Source organism: Choloepus didactylus, chromosome 14 (genome assembly GCF_015220235.1).
Source record: "Choloepus didactylus isolate mChoDid1 chromosome 14, mChoDid1.pri, whole genome shotgun sequence".
NCBI lineage: Eukaryota > Metazoa > Chordata > Mammalia > Pilosa > Megalonychidae > Choloepus > Choloepus didactylus.
In genome coordinates, this window is record NC_051320.1 from 40,472,155 (window position 1) to 40,495,328 (window position 23,174).

The 23,174-nt window shown below is 35.0% G+C and overlaps 1 protein-coding gene across 8 annotated transcripts in view; it reads left to right on the forward strand.

The window, feature by feature from the left end:
• RALYL (RALY RNA binding protein like) overlaps nucleotides 1-23,174 on the forward strand; it is a 727,077-nt gene that overhangs the window by 520,015 nt on the left and 183,888 nt on the right. Inside the window, exon 1 of one of the 8 annotated variants that reach the window (XM_037802771.1) lies at nucleotides 7,278-7,402. The exons of the other annotated variants lie outside the window; for them this stretch is intronic. Coding sequence (XP_037658699.1) covers nucleotides 7,366-7,402 — 37 coding nt within the window. The 5' untranslated portion in view covers nucleotides 7,278-7,365. Of the gene's footprint in view, nucleotides 1-7,277; nucleotides 7,403-23,174 lie in introns of those variants that run through there. 8 annotated transcript variants of the gene reach the window in all.

Sequence of the window (23,174 nt, forward strand, 5' to 3'; positions counted from 1 at the left end):
AATATATATAGAATGTGATCCATAAATGGAAATTGATATTTAGCTGTTGTTTTATAAAAAGTCCATAAAGAATCACAAATCTAGTATTAGTTGTTGTCTCTTCTAAGTATTATATGTTTATACCATGAGCAAACTATCATAATGGCTAACCCAATATTTCAAGAATAATTATTTATTCGTTTATTTATGTATTTAACTTTCTTTCTGACTTAATCTAGTTTTAGTCTAGAAACTCTCTCAGGTTCATCTTAACCCAGTCTATTGTTTTCCCTGAAGACTCCTGCAAGTCTCTGTTGGACCTTAGAGTAATACAAATATATCATTTCAACAAGATTTGGGCATTAATTAGGTTTCGATTCTACCAGTATGTGATTGTCTTTAGAATCCTTGGATATGCATCTCTCAAACATTTTATCTGGAATTCTGTTGGATGGATATCAGAATGTAGTCTATATTGAAGTACCAGAAATCAAATTTATTCTCCAATTTTCTCACACTTTAAAAGCAGGTATATTTTCTAAAAGAAATAACAGTAACCCCCAAAATTCAAACTGAGGTGAATTCCTCAATTATATTCTCTCTTCTCCACTGTTTTTTTGAATTTGGATTCATTGATATTTATTTGTTCAATACTTGAAGTAATGTTATCCTGGATTGAACAAGGCTTTTGCAGTTCAAAAACATGGATTCAAACTCCAGCTCTGCCTCTTGCCAGCTTTGTGATCTTGAACCTCAGATCCCTTATCTGTAAAATGAGATAATGACTCTTACCTCACTTAGCTGTTGTAAGATTAGATAAAGTAGCATAAGTAAAATCCTTGGCACAGACTAAGCATTGTTCATTTTTGTCTTTCTGTTTAGCTCCTGTAATTAATCAGTGAACTCCTTTAATTAAAATATCTCATTTGTATTTAATTCATTGCTTACATTATGAAGTGAAAGTTGGTGGACTCTAGACGAGATGATGCGAAATTATAATATATGTCCCAACTATAACAATGTACTGCCTTTAAAACAGTAAAAGCAAGGCATCATACCATAAAGTGTTCAATCCTGTGGTTCAGTCCTTTTAGCATTATGTATTTGCTCCCTGCCTCATACTAATAAGAACTTGCAGTGACTTACTCTGCCCTCGTACCCCACTACACATATATATATATATACAATAAATTAAAAATTTTATACAGATAAATCACAGCAGAGGGAAGAGGAATAAAACAAAAAGATAAAACCAATCCTCTGGTTCAGAATCTTGAAAGAATGGAGTTAGGGCAAGTTGATGGAAGAAGTAGACTGAGATAGAGTTACCCTAAGAATAAAGAATGGTGATGCTCTAGAAATCAGCTCTTTTTGCTATCAGGACTTGACTTCTCCACAAAGTATTTTCTCTATCGTGCTGTCCTCTGCCTTAGGCACCATTTGATGGTCTCCACCATTGCCCTGGGTTTTCTTTGCTTCATTAAGAATCTTCTCTAGTCACAGGCTGGCCACTGGAGCATGACTTATCCTCCAAACACCCCAGGACACTTCTTTGCCTGGAAGCTACAACTCACAATCTCACAATTCCAGGCTTTTAAGATAGATAGATTGATAGAGAGATGATAAATATAGATAGATGATAGATAGATAGATAGATAGATAGATAGATATAGACAGATGACAGAGCATTTGTTTCTTATTTTGTAAGTTATAATGAAATTCTACACATAATTTTCATAATCAGGGAAACTAATGTGACTTCTCAGCTGCTTTAATTTGTGACCCTTGTTTCCTGTAAACTCACTTGGTACTATCTCTTCGTCTCAGGGCACAGTGGAGACCTATGTCTGAGATAAAGTTGTGAACTGTGAGGAAGTGTTCTTCATAAATAAAGCACCTCCAGTGAACACGGCACAGCAATTCCCCCACATCATTCCCATCTCTAATAAACTATATTATTGTGTTCATATATCTGTAAGATAATTTGTTTTGGATAATAATACCTTTTATGTGACCATCTCCCCAGAGACATTTGTGCTCTTTAGTGTGTAACATACCCAACATTTGGTCAACTGTTGACTCAGGTATAACTAATTTACTTCAGACTTTTAATTATAATTTGTAGCAAATTCAAGCTCACTTTAATTTTATATGCTTTAGTCTTTTTTTCTAACTATTTTAGTAACCATTAAATATTTGCACTCTTCCAAAGGGTGTGATATAACAGGTAGAATAACATTATTCTTGATACAATGCAAATTTCTACAAATATAAATAGGAAGATAAGACAACTAAGAAGATAAAACTGAGTCTGAGCAATCAAATTTAGGCTAAAAGAAAAGAAAGATGAAATTTTGATAAGATTGAATTGAAACCATACAGAACACAGGGAAGCAGCAAAAGGGAGAATGCACAGAAAGAATCACCTCTAGGGGATTCCATAAAAATAAATCAATTGTAATGTGAGTTAGAAAGAAGAAATGTATTAGCTGTGTTTAACACTTGGATTGAATATTTCAAAAACCCAATTATGTCAAAGACTTCTTTGATATTAGAGCCTGAATAGCTAGAGAAAGTCCAAATAAATGGGGAAAGACTTAATAATAAAATCCAATTGTTTTTTTTAAATAAGTAAAGTCTTTTCAAAGTACACAGGAACAATTACTGTACAAAACTGCAGAATATAGAAATGATTTTTTGCTTATATCATTTCCAAGAACAGTCTAGTATAAACAAACATCATTGTGGAAATTACTCTTTTCCCTAATTTGAATCAATAGAACAAATGAAAACTTGGCCCAAAAGTTAGGAAGTTTTATGTTCCCTCTTACTTCAGGGAGAACAAAGATAAATATAATAGAAAAGTGATGTGCTAGATGAAAAGACAAGAAGATTTTTAATATGATAGCCACTTATATTTAGTTAACTATTTCAGATCATCCACTAACAGGAGAGCACTTGACTTCAGGAAAATAGGTGGGGTTCCAGTATTTGGCAAGACAGCAAATCATTTAATTTAGACATGCGCACAAGATTTAGATTTTTTTTTTTTAATTTTGAAAAGATGGATTGATGATTTGCTGGGGTTGAACATTATTTGGTTGTTATCATTGAAAGGAGCTAAGAGTTGATCTGATGTCAAGAATTTATAGGAATTGTACTAGCAGAGAGGTATTTCAATAAAGAAGGAGGAGTTCACATTTGTGAAGAAAAAAGGAGAAAGTTACCACAGGGACAGCAGGCTTGAAAAGGAGGGAGACTATGAATGTCCACAGCTGTACATCATGGTATTGAGTGATAAGAATGACATAAGAGAAGAGTTAACTGTGGAAAACTTTCTATCCGAACCTAAGGAAGAACTGATCCAAGGACAGTTGAGATATCATGCATATCACTCAAGGAAACAATTTTAGAGATAGTGTGTTCAGAGATAAAAGCTCCAGGCTAATTTTATGGAATCCTGGATTTGAATCCCTGCTAGGAGCACTTGGTACAAGTAGCCTGAGGTCACGCACCTCAGTTCCCTTCAGTTACCCACTCAGCCAGCTTATTAAAGAGATACTTGTTGTGGACCAGTCATCTGTACATGAGGAATTTGGGCAACATAACTTTTGCTATGCCTTTCCAGCTTTCCTATTTTATTGTTCTAGTAATTCTCTGAAATGGAAGCATCTCTCAGTTGAAGTAAATATTTCTATACAGTCTACATAGTATGTTTTTATAAGATTCTTAGAAGTTTTATAAAAATCAACACATATTTCAATTTTAAAACCAGATCAGAATGTCAGATCTCTGGAGGGGCTAATAATGAGATACTTGATATTCTTTAGATAATCATTGGGTGTTTTACTTGGAGGCAAGGACAAGGATTGGGATTGGTGGAAATGGGGGCAGGGCAAGTAACATGTATAAGATAGAGAAGGTCCCACTGCTGCATTGCCTAGCAGATCTCTGTTGTCCCTAGTGTCAATTCTGGTTCCAAACTTGAATGCCCCTGCCAGCAAGTCAAAAGCCCTGCAGTTAATTGCATTCACCCCTCCTAGAAGATAAACACCACTAGTTGTTACAGAACATGTCCCTTTGTAATCTCATCCCCAGTTTCCTCTACAGCTAACTTATTCAAAGTATCCCTTCAATCCCCAATGGCATGTTAGAGTGCCCTGACTGCACAGAACGTTTAGCTGGTTTGGAAGCAGAGAGCTCCCCTTACTAGTGAGGCATCAGCCAAGACACTTAGGCTTTCAGCCTCAGTTTACTCAAACATAAAATGAGGAAAATAATAACAATAATAAAATACCTCCATCATATGATTATTTTCAATATTCAATAAGATAATGCATATAAAACTTTTAGAAGAGAGCTCCCTCTGTCCTTTATGTCTACATTGTCCTCCCCCCCATTCTTTTGTCTGAAGGTTTCCCAGGTTCTGCTTTACCAAGACCCCTTTCCATCCTTCAGCCACTGTCCATGTCTTTCTCTCACTTCCCTACCCTCACTGCAGCATGGTGCTCATAAAGTCACCTTTCTTTCACTGGGTATTTTTGAGAACCCAAATTTTGGTGGTCTAAAGCCATCCAGGATTCAAACCTCTAGGCCCAGATATAAAGTTCAACAGCAGATGTCCAGTGTGCCCAAGGTGAGAAAATTAACATAGGAATGGGTTGCTGAGATAGAAATCCCTAAATGGAACCTAGAAAGTTGGCACTGTACAAAATTGGGAGGACAAAGGCATGCCAAGCATTGATGAGCCTGAGTCTGGGTATCTGTTGTAATGTATATCTGCATATGTGTGACGATGGGTGAAGTGGGGGTTCTTGGATGTGTGAATGGAGTTAAGTAAATTTTACACAGTCTTTCAAAAAAAAGTTTGAATTGATGCCAATTATAGATAATGGAGAAACACCAATGTGAGAAGAAAAACTACAAATTTAATTATACTTTACGAAACAGTTATCCCTTCCACATTGCGACTTTCCTCATCGCGGTTTTGATATATTGTGGTCGGCAGAAGTTGTTAAATGGGAATTTGGGGGGAGTTTTTTTGCAGAAGCTACGGATGACACCCAAACGATAGCAGATGACCCATAAAACATTTAGAAACTCAGAAATGCATGAAATATATGTATTGTATTGCATAATATCAACATATTTTATCTTTTAATACCATAAATATACACAATTTCTTTTTTAAAGTTAAAAGAAGTAAAAAAAAAATTTTTACTCAGATTTTCCAGATCGTGGGAGTGCCACGCCCCTAAACCCGGTGATGTGCAAGGGATAACCGTAATGCGGATTGTTGTTTTGATGGCATGGGTGTCCAAGTAAGCATCAGATAGCTTTTATAGAGGAGACATTGCCTATTGGTTGTGACTTTTTTTCAGTAAATTTAAAATATATATTTACATCTTTAGGAATATGCAATTTCATCCAAATCAATGAGTTCATTCAAATTAACCTCGGGACCAAAAGGTTAACTTGCATTTTTAGAAACACTTACATTGTGGGAGACTAGCTTTAGTCAATAAACCTATTGACTGGACAATAATCTGAATTCATTGAAACATAAATTGTGATTGCATTACCTTTAGAATCCATATTTATTTTTTAAAAGTGAATTCAGTAAATATTTGTTGAGATCTACTTTGTGTCTGGCACTAATCTATCCTCTGGACATACAGCTTTTAAAAAAATGAAGTCCTATCCTCAGGGAGCATATGTGCTAGTGGAAAGAGAAAGCAGAAAAATAAACAAGTAAATATCATATAGACTATGTAAGGTGATTATAAATGCTGTGGAGAAAAATTAAGCAGGTAAGGGCTATCAGATGGGAGGTGCATTTTATTTAGGTCAAAGAAGGCATAATTAATAGGATATGATAATTATACAATTTTCTTTAGAAATTGTATTATTTTCTTGAAATATTTTAAACTCAGTGTTAGAGCAAACACACGGAAACCCTTTTAGGATGTAGAATGATGAAAATACTGACTATGCTTAAAAGTAAGATATAACGTTAGTTGTTTCTGACAAAACATCTTACCAAATAGTGGAGTTTATTAGTCAAAATTCAGTGAAGCTTGATAGGAATACAGGCAAAAACCTGTAGAAAGATTACTGATAGCTGTGATTATGAAGTATAATAATTATTTAAGTATAAAAATGTCCTTGACACCAAATAATCTTTCTATTAAGAACAGTCCTGTATGGGCTGTCTCCAGCTATTAATACAAAGCCTGACTTTGTTAACATTCAACAAGGTTTTTGGCAGTTGAAAAGACCACTTTTGCTTCCTGACTGGAAGATTAAACGAATGCATAATCAGGAAGTCTTATTCCATAGAAATTCTTCATCAGTGTAGGGGTCCTTTTGTATTTTAAATAAGAACCAAATTTCCTGCTCTAAATATCACGTAAAGGGAATTTGAAACCAAACCTTCTTTTGGAGTGTTCAGGAAAGTTAGTGTTCCTGAGTTTCCACTGAATACCAGGCATTGCTCTCAGAGCAGGGAATAAAGGAGGTTTTAAGATGAAGTCTCTACCCTGATGCACTGAGGTGACAGTACGAAACATGTTCAGACAAGGATATGCCCCAACTGCTGTGAAAGCAATGAGGACTGAGGACTAAAATGGAACAGCAGAGGCTGGAGATGAGGGAAGATTCATGGAGGGCTTCCTGTATGAGGGAGCAGAGTGCCTAGCACATAGTAGGCATTCACCAAGCCTGAAACCCTATTGTGTGCTCCTTCTATGCTATGACCTGAGGATATAAATGTGAGAACATGTAATTCTTGTTTTGCCTGAGAAGCACAGTCTATTTGGTGAAATGGACAAACAAAACTAAAAGTGATAATCGCTTTAATAATTAAACATACAAAGTGCATTGGGGCTCAGAAAAGGAAAGAATTTAGCAGAGTTTCAGAATAAAATACAAATGTAAATAGTCTAGGGTGGCTAAAAGAAACATGAACCCAAACAATAGTTTTTTTAATTTTCTGTAAATATCACACAAGGGTTTTCATGTTTCATATTTAGATTTTCAATTTTACTGTTCATGTTAAATATATAAATCCATTCTTAATTCAACATTGCTTCAAGTGCAGCACTTTAATAGTGCAGATTTTATTATAGAACTTTACTGATTGGTTGGGGGCAGGTAAAGGAGATACAATTTTCTCTGGAAGATTTGCATTAGAGAGAGTAGTTACAGGCTATAGCATCTCCCCTGTAATTTTATGAGAATGGTATTACCCTGGCTTTCACTGTGTGATTGCTGGTTACCTTCTGTCAGTGAGCAACAGTCTTACTGCAAAGCAGGAGAGGAGCACAACCCGTCTCTTTGTCTACGTGGACAAACCAATTACTTCTTAGGAAGTCGAATTTTTTCAGAATGACCATGTACAGAAGCAAACGCAGACACCAGAGATGTAAGTAAATACTGACCCAACTTTTCCGTATGCCTGTGGTGGGAGAAACGCACTTGATTTCTTAAAAGACTAATCATGACTTCTTCAGATGTATCCTGTTAGTAGAAAAGATACTGTAGTTTTTTTCACCCTAACCTTTATGTTTATCTCTGTGGCATGCTTGAAAGATGTTGTGGGAAGAGGGAATAATTCACGTGTTACTATGGAAACCCTTGGAAAGGTTGGCAAAATCAACAGAGAAACAGATCAAATGCAATTTCAGTCCAGCTCAGCATCCTTCATTCAGGCACGATCACTGGATAGTTCTCTTTCTTGCTTTTCCAGGAGTGATAGATTTTCTTTCCTGGAAGTCTCTTGAAAGGTTTGGAAACTAGCCTAGAACTTCTATTTATTCATCCCTTTTCAATTACAACTCTCAGAAGAAATAAAACAGTTCAGGCTGGAGGAAAGGGAGTTAATCATGAGTGACAAACTGAATATTTAGCAGAATATTCATTGCCCAACTTCTCGGTCCGGGCATATTTGTAACATAATTTACTAGAGGCACCATTCCAAGGGTTAAAAGGAGTCATCTGCAATCTACCCGAAAGGAGCTGATTCTGACTGAAAAGGAGCAGCACAATTACCCTGGCCTAAAGTCCAGAACAAAGATGATTACGGAACTGAAAGCCATCAGGATTTAGCTGAAAATCAAAGTCTTACAATAAATCTCTGTTTTATGGTAAAGCAGTATGCCTCTTACGAAAAGCTTTCTAATCACATTTCTCTCTAGTAAATCCAGCTCTTTATCACTTTATCTTTTCTATTGTCTAAAGTAAATACTACCATGTTTAGTCCAGAATGGCCTGTTGTCGACTCTATTTAGCATCATAGACTGGTAACTACAACTTGTTCTATAGTCAAGGTCTGTACTTTTTGGTTATTCCTTATGATGTCTTTATATGTTTGCAAGCATTTAAAAAAAAAAAAACAGACTATCAACAATAATTGCTCCATCAAAATGCCTAGATATAATTGAAATTTACTGTTTTTTGAGCATGCATTTTTTTTTTTTAGCCCATTTTCACCAAGACCTGCTCACCAACATGTCTCTTGTCCAAAGAAGTTTTATGCACCACAGAAACCTGTGAGAGCTAGGACTGCCAGTCTGATTCTATATAGCTGATTGCCTTTTGATGCCATTTCATTCTTGCGATTGAGAAACAAAATATGGTAACTGTAACTTTTTCCTTATAAAAATGCTTGGTGCAAAGTCCACACATAAAGGGCTGATTAATTTCCTTGTGATTTCCTCCTACGAAAATGGATCTAAATTATGCATGTACTTGAAAACCATATTGTACCTTTACTCCTGTATCTTTTATACTCCCCTTCATTCTTTTTCCTTATGGGCAATCATCACCTTAATGCCTATGGCAAATAAAAGATTCTCAGAAAAATTGTACAGAATCTCCTCCCCTGAAATGTGCTTGCTGAAGTCTGCGATTAAGCAGCAGGAAGAAATTGTGAATTACATGAGACAAGTCAGAAGATGTAGAATTATACGGGCATGAGCACGGTAGGGAGGACTGAAACAGTTCAGTTTAAAAAAATTGAATGTATTATTTATGTTTAATTTTATCAGTTAGCTGAATTATGTTGCATTAACTCTTTCTATATCCTAATCATATAACAGAAAACATCAGAGAGCAATAAAAATAGAATAAAATTAGAATATATGGAAAGCTTAGCAATAATAGCAGATTCCTTAAATGAATTTCTTACACTAATAATATTTGCAAAACTGGAATGTAATGATGTTGTTTGCTATCACAGAGGTATATAAAAATAACTAAGTTATCCTATCACAGAAATCTGGTACATTTCCGTTTTCAATCACATCTTTTATGGTATTTGTTTGATCACGTAAAAGGCATAAACTCACCTAAAGGCAATTGTAATCCAATTAAGGCAATAATTGCCATACTTAAGAAAATCTCACTGTGGAAAAGAAGGAAAGTATTCTTATGATTTTCTTTAAAATCAAATTAAAATTTAAATCATCTTTTTAATTTCCTCATTCCTTAAAGATTGAATTTAATTTCCTTTAGTAAAAACATTGTAACTTTCTTTTGGAAAATCCAACCAAAAGGAATAGGAAAGATGCATGTGGCTATGTTCAGAGGTTGAGAGAGAGCAAAAATACTTGTAAGAGATCTTTGAAAGTATAAATTGCACTAAGCCTTTGAAAATTCATGTAGGACTTTGCAATCCTTTCCTCACTCATGCCTACATTGGTTATTTATAATAGTAAAGGAGGGAGAGAGGGAGTGAAATGCATCCTTTTCCGTGCTTCTCATGGGGCAATTGCTGTGGAAAATGAAGCAGTTTCAACGTTCATTCAGATAGCAGATCTTACCTGTGCTTAACTGCATAATGACTTTCAGTTACCCACAGCATTTGCTGAGTGGTACTAAAAAAATGTTTGCATATGTCAGAAGGTGATCCTGCCAGACTCAAACGGATAGAGAACAGTTTCAGGAACTCAGTTTTTACAAATCAGGTTAATGTGGGAATCATCACTAGTATAAATAACATTTTACTTTAAAATTTATGTAAATATCAAGTTGTTTATGCATATAAGACTATTAAAATGTACAGGTTTTTTACCTTTAAATTTTCAAAAATGCATATTATGTATAAAATCATTTATACCTGTAACCTCCCTTGCTGAAATGCCAGATGACCTTGAGAAAATATTTTTTGTCTTTAAAAAAGTAACATTCAGAAAAAAAATTTTTTTAATGTGTACTTGAAATACAGATTAAGAGAAAAACTAAAGTAGATTCCCCCTGGTATTAAATACAGAATTTTGAAAATACTATGATCCCCATACCACAGCAGGGAAAACAGTGTAAATCTACTTTTAGGAGTGAAATATTTCATTTTATTCTACTGAATTGGAGCAGATACTCATTTTTGATTGCTAATGATATGTTTGGGCAATCATAGTGGAAGCATCTTTTTACAGAAATATTTGATGAGATTACACTAGAAATCCAAATACTGGTCAGAGTCTTCTACTTGTAATTTTGGAAAATGTTATCTGTGTGGGTTGCAGTTTCTTATTCTGTAGCATCAGCACATTGGGCCGGTAAGATGTTTTCTAAGGTGTCTTCCAGCTCTTACCCTCAGTGCTTACACAACATAGGCCTCACTGTGCAATTCTCCTCCTGGAAGATATTTGATGGTATCTTATTGCCTAGATTGTGTCCCTGGGCTTGTACTCCAGACACATGGGTGAGCATGAATTTACTGCACAGGGCACTAGAACTCACATGAATATTTATAATTGCCTGCAGAAGGAAGAAAGAAATATGGCATATATATATATATACACCAAAAATATCCATCCATCCATACATACTTGTATATACATACATTGTTTTTATGTTCTAAAATGATATGCTTAACAAAAACAAATGTATTTAAAAGGTGGTGCTATATATGTAATAGCTTTTCATATATTTAATCTTCTTTTTTAAAAAACCATATCAAATGGGATCTCATTATGTTTAAATGTTTTTTAAAAAGGTGTCCTCAGATTCCCAGTGGTAGGGAAAATGACATACAAACCTAATCTATGACACAGACATTGACATCTTTGTCACCCACAGCACACATCCCAATATCATCTATGTCTAGCCTTGATTGGGCTACTGGATGTTCCCCAAAACTCACCGTATCTTCTCTTGACGCCTTTGCTCATACATCTCCCTATTGATGAGTAGCCTTCACCTGCATCTTCACATACAGAAATCTCCTCTGCTCAAGGTTTCATTCAAATGCCACATCCTTCGTAAAGGCCTCTCCAAGTTCCATGCCAAAATTTGTCTTTCTCTTTCCTCTTCTCAGATGATATGTTGTAATTTTATTTATACTTTTACTTTCTGTCTGATACAGAGAAAAGTATTTGTTTACTTCACTAATCTCTAAGTTTGTTTCATACCAGGTATCTTTTATACTTGTTTGGAGCATTATCAGTGCATATACAATGCTTTGCCAATATTAATCAATAATTGTCTACTGAAGTTCATTCATTTCAAAGATATATTTATTGACCACATATTACTTTCCAAATACTGCTTTGGTGTTAGGGCTGCAATACTAAATAAATCAAATTTCTACTGGGGGTGGGAAGATGATACACAAATAGATATATAATATTTATATGTCATGAGATACTAAGTGCTGTGAAGAAACATAAAGCAAGTAGGGGGGAAAAGGAGTTTTGGGAGATGGGGTAGGAATTGCTGTTTTCTATGGGGTAGCTGGGAAAAGTTACCATGATTAAGGTGACATTTGATTGGACACCCATTGGAAGTGAGAGAGCAAGCTTGACTTCTTCCTGAACAGTTTGAGGAAGAGCAAAACCCTGAGGTACCTGGGATATTAGAGGACCAAGAAGGAGGTCAGTGAGTACAGAACATAAGGAGATGAGACCAAAGAAGCTTTAGGGGCATCAGGTGGGTAAAGTACGACCTATCACATAGAATTTAGTATAACAGTGTATTTCATTTGTAACTAAATTCAGTCAAAATATGTTGCTATTAACTTTTAGGAAACACTTCATATTTCTAAGTCACTCATGCAATATTTTTATTAAAGTGGCAGTTATAAGAATATTTTACATCATAACACTTTATGCTATGCAAAGCCTCCAATCATTGATTGGAAGAGAATTAAACTGCCATCATCTAGAGGCCAGAAATATCTTATTTTGATTTTCTGATTTGTCTTCTCATCAGTATTTCTGTATTCTTCATGTATTACCCCTTTCTTTCTTTAAAAATCTTGCTATGAGAAAGAATAAATTTATAGTTTGATAGAATTATTATAAGACTTCTTAAGGCATTAGCAGAGAGAAACAATAACATGGTCAGTCTTCACTGGCATAGAATTGGTGCTTACTTGGTGGTCAACAAGTATGTGGATAATAGGTCTGATCTTCTGTAACAGGTGGGACATTGCTTGTCTTAACTGTCACTTCACATCTTTATTACTACATTCTGTCTTACACAAGTCTTTATTGTGTCATTATTAAAATTCTTTGTTACAAATTAGACAGCAAAGTTACCCTGAATTATTCAAAATAAGTATTTATATTATCACCATGATATTTTTGTCATAGTGAAAGTGAATGAAATCATTTATTTTTAAATTATTTCACATCTCAAATATTAACATTGTTCATTACAGAACCAGTTGAAGAGCTAGGTTTAAAATATTTTTTTTCAAATGTACACTAAAAAAAAATAATGATTTGAGGCTTGATTGCTAAGTCTCTCTAGAGGACACTATTGCATTCAATTCTTGATTTCTCCATGATTGATGCTTGTTGGGAATTCTAGCCTGACATCTGAAATGCCTCCAGCCTTTTTTCTCCTCAGCTTCCTAATATGAATTCTATAACTTGTATGGATTGGGAATTTATAACTTCACACATTCCTGCTGGGAATCATGTCTGCTTGAATAGAACCAGGATGGTCTGATTGAGCATTTCTTATCAGGACCGTGCTACAGCAGTGATGTTCAGACTGAACGATAACACCCCCAATACAGATTCACCTGAAATGGAGATACATACTGGTCTGCCTCACATTCATTAATCACAAGCTTTTACAGGCTCCAGCCAGTGACTGGTTCCACCTGTAGAAATACTTAGTCCCAGTCTCTCTGCAGCATCAAGTCTGGTGATCTGTTCCGTGTATTTTTCTATTTAATAATAATCCACACAGTCAAAGTCACTTTTGTAGAGGGCGAGCATTTGTACATTTTCTCTTAACTCCTCTACTTTAAGAAGACAACTGGGCTCTCAGATATCACCTGCTATTTTAGTTGTCCTCCTCTAATGCTCCGTGCTGTACTGATACCTCAACCTGTATCAGGACACGATACTGACTCTGCCCCAGGTGTTTGAGTAAATGTCCTCTGCAGAATGTCATTTATCTCTTCAAAGAATATTGCAGTAAGAAACAATGTGGATTTGTGTTTATTGAGAAAAATGATACCTATCTACCTTTTTAAACTTCTGTATTGAATGCAGGCACTGTAGCATAATTATAAGAAAAGATGGCCATTCATAAGCATTAATGGACAGTGGGACAGTAGAGGAAGTAGTTTTTGTATGGGCTAACATACATTACCTTTGGAGGCTCAGAAAAAGTGACTTTCTTAAAATCCATGATCTGGTGTAACTGTGCTTTTTGGACAGACTATTTATTGAGTTACATGAAATTGTCATTTTTGTAAGTAAAAAATGGCAGTTTCAAACATATCAATCTAAATACCAGCCAACACAGTAGTGGACCAAAAAAAGGGGGGAGGGAGTAGATAAAATTCATTTGTATGAGTACAAGTTGGCATTAAAAGTCAAGGGCTTTTATAGTTAAGCTGAATGTAAGTACTTAATGTACTAAAATAATATAATTAAGTAAATGAATATATTCATTGTTGTCCTTTAGTGTATGTGTTAAATATTTCACAAAGAACTGGAAAGTTTCTTCAGGGTCGTGAACACAGATAAATTAGATGACAGTTTTTGTAAGTGACACATCTAACTAGGCTTTAAAGATCATTGGAATGATTCTAGAAGCTGCCTCCTTCCCACCAAACTTAAAATGTTTATTATATGTAATTTTACATGATTTTATCTTTAAACCTTTGCTTTCATCTAAATGGAAAATGGGATATGTATAAATGAATTAATAATAACAATAATGATAAAAATAACGTTTGTCATTTATTGAATTCTTACTATGTGTCAGGTACTATTTTAATCATTGTTATAAATGACTAATGTAATGTGTGGTAGAGCAACAATTGAACGTGTAATAGAGCAATAATCCAGTAATCTACGTCACTTTTTATTCTCATTGAAATTTCAAAAGGTTATTTATAATTTTAACCTTCTAATTTCAATGAAAATGAACACACAAAATGAAATCAAAATATGCATGTGGAAAAGGTTGAAAAAACAAGGTTGTATGTCCCCTAAGGAAATTAAAAAATTAACTTTGAAAAGGCAAAAATAACTTGAGTACATCATCTCTGTTAGAAGTGATCATTAGAAAAAGGCTAGTTTGATATAAATAGTTATGGGAGGACAAATAGAGTTCTGAGAAAAATTTATGGCCACCTTAACAAAGCCAGATGTGACCAGGGAAATAAATTTTGAACAATATCCCTCTTCTTTGAATAATATAAAAATACAAAAAATATCCTGAGGTAAGTTTTATGTACAAGTGTGCAAACAAATGTGCACACAAGAATACATTTGCCTCATGTGCTTTCTTTTCTACAAAAGATAAAAGGTTTCTAGAACTTAAAAAACAGAAGGGCTCTGCAGTGATTTTAGTGATTCATTGTGAGTCGTAATACGATTGTTGGTTTAGAACAACGAAATTGTTTGGCCTTTTGATTCATTTTCTTTTTTGTGGTTATTGATTTTCTTGGCATTATTTACTGAATTGCACTCTCATTCTGACTATGGAATTTCTGACATCTTTATTTATTTAGGTCTAGGTTACATATATGCTAATATTGACTCAAGATCTTAATGCTTTCTTGTCATTGACATTATATGTTCTCTAAAACTTCATTTGTATTTAAGATAAAGGTAAAATCCACATCTATTTCCTTAAACCCTTTATGGAGTATGTAGCATATGTTTTTTGTAACGTTTCATGCCTTAGGCTGCTTATCATTGGAAAATGTTACGTCTATTTTATGTTATGTGATTTGTTTGACCCCTAGTGAACTTGAAACTGCCTTAGAGGAACAGCTGGGTGTATTTCCTTAAATAAACACACATTGTTCCTCAAATTGCTGATATCTGTCTTCTTAATAGGCTGCACAGGCAACGGGAATCTTGACTTTGGAGTCACCTCTGCTGGTTTCATGTAGATAAGTCTGACTGTTTTATACTCTCTTTCTTCCCCTACTTGAACAGTGTTTTTGAATGTAAAGCACCAGGTCATAACTTATCCTTTACCTGAATTCTCAGGTTATTGTATTTTTGGCATTTTTTATGTGATAATTAAAATGTCACATAAAATAAATACCAAAATATAGGACACCTGTAAGGCTTACAGACTATCTAGAACATTTAATTCTATATAGTTTACAGTGGCAATGGTTAGTGAGAGGCTGGTTCACAATTAGATAAAAATACACTTACACAAAATCAGAAAACACTCATTTTCAACTGGGGTAGGAGGAAAAGATCATTTATCTACTTAAATCTGACTTTGCTAAGATAGCAAGCCTTCAATGGTCACTTGAATTTGAAGATGATTAAAATTTTTTCTCAGCACTGAATTTGTCTTCCCAGAACTATTTATGTCAAACTATCCTTTTTCTAATGATCATTTCTAAAGTAAGTGATGCATTTCAGTTTGATAGATAGGTGTAGATTCTTCCAAAGAGGCTGTAGCCAACACTACTTCATGAAGTTTTCTAGAATTTGTTTACAGTCTAGATGGAAATATTTTCCATATTATTTACCATCCCCGTATTTCAGAATGCAAGCTAGATTTTGTTCATTCAAAGAGAAGATTCTATTTGAATGAATACGAAAATTTATTTGGAACTGAAAGGAAAAAGGTATTTAAAATTCTACTTATAATATTTTTGATACTTGAATATTTAAGAAAGAATTTAATAAGCAAGCACAGGAAGAAGAGATAAGAAATTTTGGCATGAAGATCATAGATATATTTGTTGCTGAGGTTCTCTTTTGGTTCAATGGAAATGGGTCTCTGAAATTGAAACCATGTCAAGTTAACCAGTTCTCTGATATTAAAAGCTATTGCCCATCTGGTTAAAGAAGCTGGAGGTTGTTTTTGTCCTATGGAAACAGCCATCGAACCTAAGCAATTGTTTGGGGAAGCTACAAATCTTTAGTAATAGTATTTCCCCTAGCTTAACACAGGCAGTAATTAAATCAACAGTCATAGTAATTTTCCATATACCTCAAACCAAATTAAGTAAGCTTGCCTTGTTTATCTGGATGTTAAAGGATAAAGTGGCTTGGGGGCCTACAACTCAGTAAGTTGCCTGCATTAAAAATTTTGCCAGCATTAACTTAGGAATAGGTTGTGGGAAGTCAGGAATAGCTGTTGTAATATGCATTTTACAAACGTAAGTTCCAAATATTTGTAATTTCATGTAAAATCACATGTAATTCAGTATATTATTGCAGTATATATGCAATGTGTAATACAACTATGTTTTGTATCCAGAATCAAGTCTGTAAATGCATAAGCTATGCTGTAATTATGACTTTATTCCCATTGTTCTTTGTAACTAACATTCTAATCACTGGTGCAGACTGAAACTAGAAATAGGAATATCAAGCAAGTCTTTGGCCTTGAAGACTTTCTAAAGGCCTTTTTTGTTCCATGATGTAGCTTTTTAGGGACTTAATAACAGTATAGTGTCATGTAGCTTCATAACAAATACTTATTACTGCTATATTAATGTCATAATAAATTAGTTTAAGGTACTCTTTAAGTCATTGATGATTTTTAATCATTATTGCATTTTAGTACTATTATAAAATGATGATACTTAAAAATTATAAACTTCTGTCTATGTTTATTTGTCATAACTAACATTTATAGAATTCTTTTGGTTTTATGTCTGGGGGAATTTTATTATCTTCTATCTAGAAAAATAAAAGAGTAAGGTTCCCCAAAGAGATTATTTTGTAATTTGAAAGATTTTGTTATTTGTTGGATGATAGTATGTATGTCCATTACCTGTCTGAATTTAAATACACCATAGCTACCAAATTTCTTGGAAAACCAAGATTGGAGGTAATTTTAGTTGACAAGTAAACATCATCACTTTGTGCTATCAACTAAAGATTTTATTGGTTACTTCTTTTAGGTATTTTGGGTCAGTTTCTATATCAGTCATGAAAGAAAAAATATCACCTAAACTTTATTACTTAGTTGTCATAACTGACTGATTTTTCTATCATTGTTATGTTAAGAATATATGTTAAGAAAGCATTGTCTACATTTTTATGACTTTAAAAAGACTCAACTCATTTCTTGTCTGGTATTGTCTTACTTTTGAAGGGTCATTTCTTGCCATCCTACTTTGCATATTCCACTTTATGATATTGAAAATTGTTTCTATTCTCTGAGGAATTGTTTCCATCATTAGTTTCTTATGTTGCTTCTTTTGCTTAGAATACTTTGCCCTCCTCTTATCTAATTCCTGCTAATCCAATTCTGAGGTTAGATAAACACTTCCTACTGATAAACCACTCTGAGCTCCTCATGGTTAAAGTTGATGTTTTTATGTATTCCTTTGAGCCCTGTATATAAATTTTACTTCTCTAGTCATTTAGTCTAAATCAGAGATCAGTTCTCTTTTGTTCATTATAATATCCCCAGCAAGGTCTGGCACTAAGAAACCTTCAATCAATAATTTTTGAAGGATGAAAACAGTAGATGATCACTTACTTATGTACCTGGGTAAGTAATTAGAAATTGCAGTTGTTTGCCGCAAAGTAATCACCCTGATATATTCTACTGATGAAATACATTTTGCCTTTCTATATTCACAAGTATCTATGGATGATATTCATCTGCTAAGATCTTTTGTTACCATTTTTGGAATTATTTCGTCTACTGACACCCCTAATTTCTCTATTTCATCAGAGGTATTAGAAGGAAACTAAAAATCCTTATATTATTTCCTGGGCAAATTAACAGTATTTACTCAAAATTTAAGGCACATTTTAGGCAGTGACATGAAATGCACACAATGGCTTTTTCCCAAGGACTTTGCACGAATCATTGAGAAACTATGCTAGTTTCTATTTTATTCAGAGTCCAGGTTTTTGCATTGTTGTGTTTCAAGAACTGAAAACTTGTGGCTGATAACACATTCAGAATTACAATATGCCTCTCCACATTCTGTTTTTCCCCCCTATTCAGTGTTGGCGCTGCTACTAGTTTTCATTATTCCCTGAATCAATTTTGCATCAGTTAGAGGAACAAATTGTTTGTTTCTCCAAAGATTGGTAGTTAATCTCAACGGTAACTAGTGATTGATTTTTCTCAGATCTCAACATCAGAAGGATATAGAGTAGAAGGAATAACTCAAACCGAATCTGGGATATACTGACTAAATCTTATGAAAATTAGACCTCATATTATATATAATAGATCTTTGACACTAATTTATTATGCCAGTTTTAAATTTGAAAATATAAACTGAAGTGGCTGTATCAAGTAATTTCATATCCACTTTCTTTTTCTGATATTTCATTTTCCTTTCCATTATTCTTGGTACTCCTTAGTGGTATCAACTGGAAATTCTTGAATTGTAACTTAAAGTGACCTCATTTCCAAAGCATTTTTGGTTATTACAGGTGAAAGCTCTGTTAAGGGCTTTCAGTGTTTCAAATACATAGATGTACAATCTGTGTCAATAATGAATATTGCACATTAAATAAACTTGAATGGTTAGAGCACAAACTTTATTCTCGGTGTTGGAAAATTTCTGACATAAAAGCCTAGAATGGAAGAATTGAAAAGAAGCTATTAAAATAATGGCAGAGACTCTGAAAGAATCTCTGTGTTACTACACTTTTTTTCTTTTTCTTTCCTGAGTATAATTGAGATTTCCAAGAATTTGTACTGAAGAGTAATTTTGCTTTCTGCATTTGGTAATTTAAAATATATACATATATAATTGTTAGAAGAGCAATAAGGAATTCATTAAAGGATTAAAAGCAAAACATTATGTGCCTAATAAATTTCTCTCAAGCTTTTGAAATGATTTGTTAGAGCTTCAAGCTAAAGGGGCCAAGGTCATAGATTTGAGCTGTTTGTGTCCCAGATCACAAAATCTCACTCACAGACTTCTGTATTCACCCTGCACCACCTTCAAAGCAAGATCTGGGGCTAAGACAATACTGGGCAAAGACAGAACCTCAGTGACTCCAAGTGAATAAATGGTTGGTGATTGTGACACCTTCATACAAAAGAAATGTACTTAGTTTTGAATAAACAATTATTCATTTTCATTTCATTTATGTAGAAAGTAAAATTTAACATGGTTAATTATTTTTATAATCTCATACTCCATGTTTTATTTTTTTTGTTTTTTAATATTCATTTTATTGAGATATATTCACATACCATACAGTCATACAAAACAAATCGTACATTCAATTGTTCACAGTACCATTACATAGTTGTACATTCATCACCAAAATCAATCCCTGACACCTTCATTACCACACACACAAAAATAACAAGAATAATAATTAAAGTGAAAAAGAGCAATTAAAGTAAAAAAGAACACTGGGTGCCTTTGTCTGTTTGTTTTCTTCCCCTATTTTTCTACTCATCCATCCATAAACTAGATAAAGTGGAGTGTGGTCCTTATGGCTTTCCCAATCCCATTGTCCCCCCTCATAAGCTACATTTTTATACAATTGTCTTCAAGATTCTTGGGTTCTGGGTTGTAGTTTGATTGTTTCAGGTATCTACCACCAGCTACCCCAATTCATTAGAACCTAAAAAGGTTTGTCTATATTGTGCGTAAGAGTGCCCACCAGAGTGACCTCTCGGCTCCTTTTGGAATCTCTCTGCCACTGAAGCTTATTTCATTTCCTGTCACATCCCCCTTTTGGTCAAGAAGATGTTCTCCATCCCACGATGCCAGGTCTACATCCCTCCCCGGGAGTCATTCTTATTTTTTTAATAAGATAGAATAGATGAAAAAAAAGAATTTCTGACATTTTAAGAGAATTACCTTTCATTCCAAAAATATCATCTCCTTAAAAAGCACCACAAAATTTTCAGCAAAGTTGAAACGAGAATTCTGATTATTAGAATCAGAAGTCCACTGCCAAACGGTGTGTTTCGAGTCCTGGATTATGCAGAAGGAAGCTGCTGGCCTCACCCGCCTCACTGCTTCTTCTCTTCCACCCCTTCCTTACCTTTCCCCACAACATCTTGCCAAATTTCTATTGTATCATTTCAATATTTCAAACAACAATTAGATGTAGTTAGTGTGGTAGACTGAATTATGTACCCCACAGGAAAGACCATTTTAATCTTAATCCATGTTCCTGTGGTGTGAACATATTTGCAAATAGGACCCTTTGAGGATGTGTTATCAGTTAAGGTGGGATTCATTCATAATCTTCTAAGATCCTATTTAGGTGTAGCCCAACTGAATCAAGTGGGGGGTTTAATCCATATTACTGGAGTCCTTTATAAGCAGAAGAAATTCAGAAGCAGAAATCAGTGTAAACCTCTGCCGCAGGTCTTTATTTCTTTATGCTGCTTTGAACCACTGTTTAGTGTCCTTTTCAGTCTGAAGAACTTCCTTTGGCATTGCTTGTAGGGCAGGTCTAGTGGTGATGAACTCCCTCAGCTTTTGTTTATCTGAGAATCTCTCCCTCATTTTTGAAAGAGAGTCTTGCTGGATATAAAATTCTTGGCTGGTGGTTGTTTTCCGTTAGCACTTTAAGTATTTCAACCCACTACCTTCTTGCCTCCATGGTTTCTGATGAGAAATCAGTGCACAGTCTAATTGAGACTCGCTTGTACAAAGTATGTTGCCTTTCTCTTACAGCTTTCAGAGCTCTATCCTTGTCCTTTGCATTTGATAGTGTAATCAATATATGACAGATATATTTTTCTTCATGTTTATCCTGTTTCATGTTCTCGAGTTTCTTGTATGTGCATATTCATGTCTTTTACTAAGTTTGGGAAGTTCTCTGTCATTATCTCTTTGACTATTCTTTCTGCCCCTTTCTCTCTTCTCCTTCTGGGACTCCCATTATGTGTGTGTATGTATGTGTGTGTGTGTGTGCTTGATGTTGTCCCATAGCTGTCTTAGGCTATTTTTGCTTTTAATATTTGTTTTTTCTTTCTGTTCTACAGCCTGACTTATTTCAAGTGTCTTGTCTTTGAGTTCACTGATTCTTTCTTCTGCCACCTCAAAACTGCTCTTGAAACCCACCTGGGCATTTTTCATTTCAGTAATTGTGGTCTTCAACTCGTATAGTTCTGTTTGGTTCCTTTTTAAAATTTCTGTCTCTTTACTTAGACTCATGTTGTCCATGCTTTGTTTCCCTTATATCCTGTAGTTCTTTCTCTACTTTCCTTCATCTCCTTGAGCATTTTTAAGACCATTTTTTTAAAAGCTTGGTTCAGTATGTCTACATTCTCATCTTCTTCATTGGTGTTTTCTGTTATTTGTATCCTCTTCCTTTGGATAGGCCATCATTTCCTGTTTCTTTGTCTTGCACTCTTGTTGCACACTGCACATTTTAATATTTTAAAATGTTAACTCTGGTATTGACTCCCTGGGATGTCTGTTTCTTGCTTACATAACTAGCTGGTGATAAGACAGAACTTTTCTTGAGCTTCACCCTTTCTCTCTTCTAAGTCTGACCAAGGTGAATGCACTGTGCAGGGTTTCTCATCTCTTTCTGGGCCTCTGTCTTTTCCTGGGCTTTTGCTTATTAGTTATTTTGGATTTCCCCTGTTTACAGGAGTTTTGTTGTCCCCTCTGTTTCCCAGGAGACAGACCCTACTCTCCTGGGTATTTGATGCAGGCAGGCCTTTGTCTCATGCTGCTTTTGCATGGAGGGCAAATTCTGGGAGGAGGGACACCCCAGAGAAGACTTTCCTAAGTTAGTCTTCCCCAGCCCAGACAGGGCCATGGATCCATGAAAAGGGTGCAGATCGTCTTTCCAAGGTGCGCTGGGGAGGGGATCAGGAATGGCACCAAAGTTTTTCCCATGGCTCCCCAAAGCGGAGCTTTCCTGGTCTGCCCAGCAAATGTAGCCCTTCAGCTAACTGTCCCTGCAGCCCTGAGGAAACACTGCATCTTTAAATCTCCACCACCTCTGCCCCTGTCTGGTGAGGATTGACAAAATGGCCACCACATTTGACCTGGGTGGGATTGAAACAATAGCTGCTCTCGGAGCAGAGACCCAGTGATCCAAATTCACTAATCAAAAGCAATGATCAGCAATGGGCCGTGCCTACCCCTCTTCTTGGGGAAGAGGATTTTTACATCCCATTCTGTCACCAGCAGCTAGCCAGGGACTGGACCCTGTGGTAAGAGTCAAGGATGGGCAACAATAGCTGCTGCATGGCAAGAACAATTTACAGTTCTTTACTGTAATTCATCTGCCTCTTCCTCCTGCTCTTCCCTGGATGCTGTACAGTGTTCTTCTGGCCTCTGGAGTTTCAAAACAGTTGTTTCAGGCAGTTTCTGCCTGTTTAATTGTTGTTTGGGTGGGAGGACTGAGTCCTGGATCTCCCTACTCTGCCATCTTACCCAGAAGTCAGGACCAACTTAACTTTCTTTTTTGGTCAAGTATAAGTTCATAGACTTGGAATTTTATAGGACACAAAACAGCTACAATTTCAAAAAAAAAAAAAAAAACTTTCTCTGAGACTAGATGTGAAGTTAGTCTCAATTAAAATTTTTCATTATAGCCTTGCAGGCATAAGTAAAATTTTAGATAATTTAAGGGACACAGAACTAATGAAGTATGCTGTTGTCTTTTCCCTCAAAGTATCAGAATGAGTGTGATTAAATTTCTCTAAGAAGCTTTGCTTACTTGAAATAAACTGAGTATCTAAGATTTGTTTCATTGAGGAAGACTGAGGCTGGGTTCAGGCACTGTTGTGAGTAGAATTAATGGGGAAAGTTCCAGTTTTGTCTAGTTAAATGCAGCCTG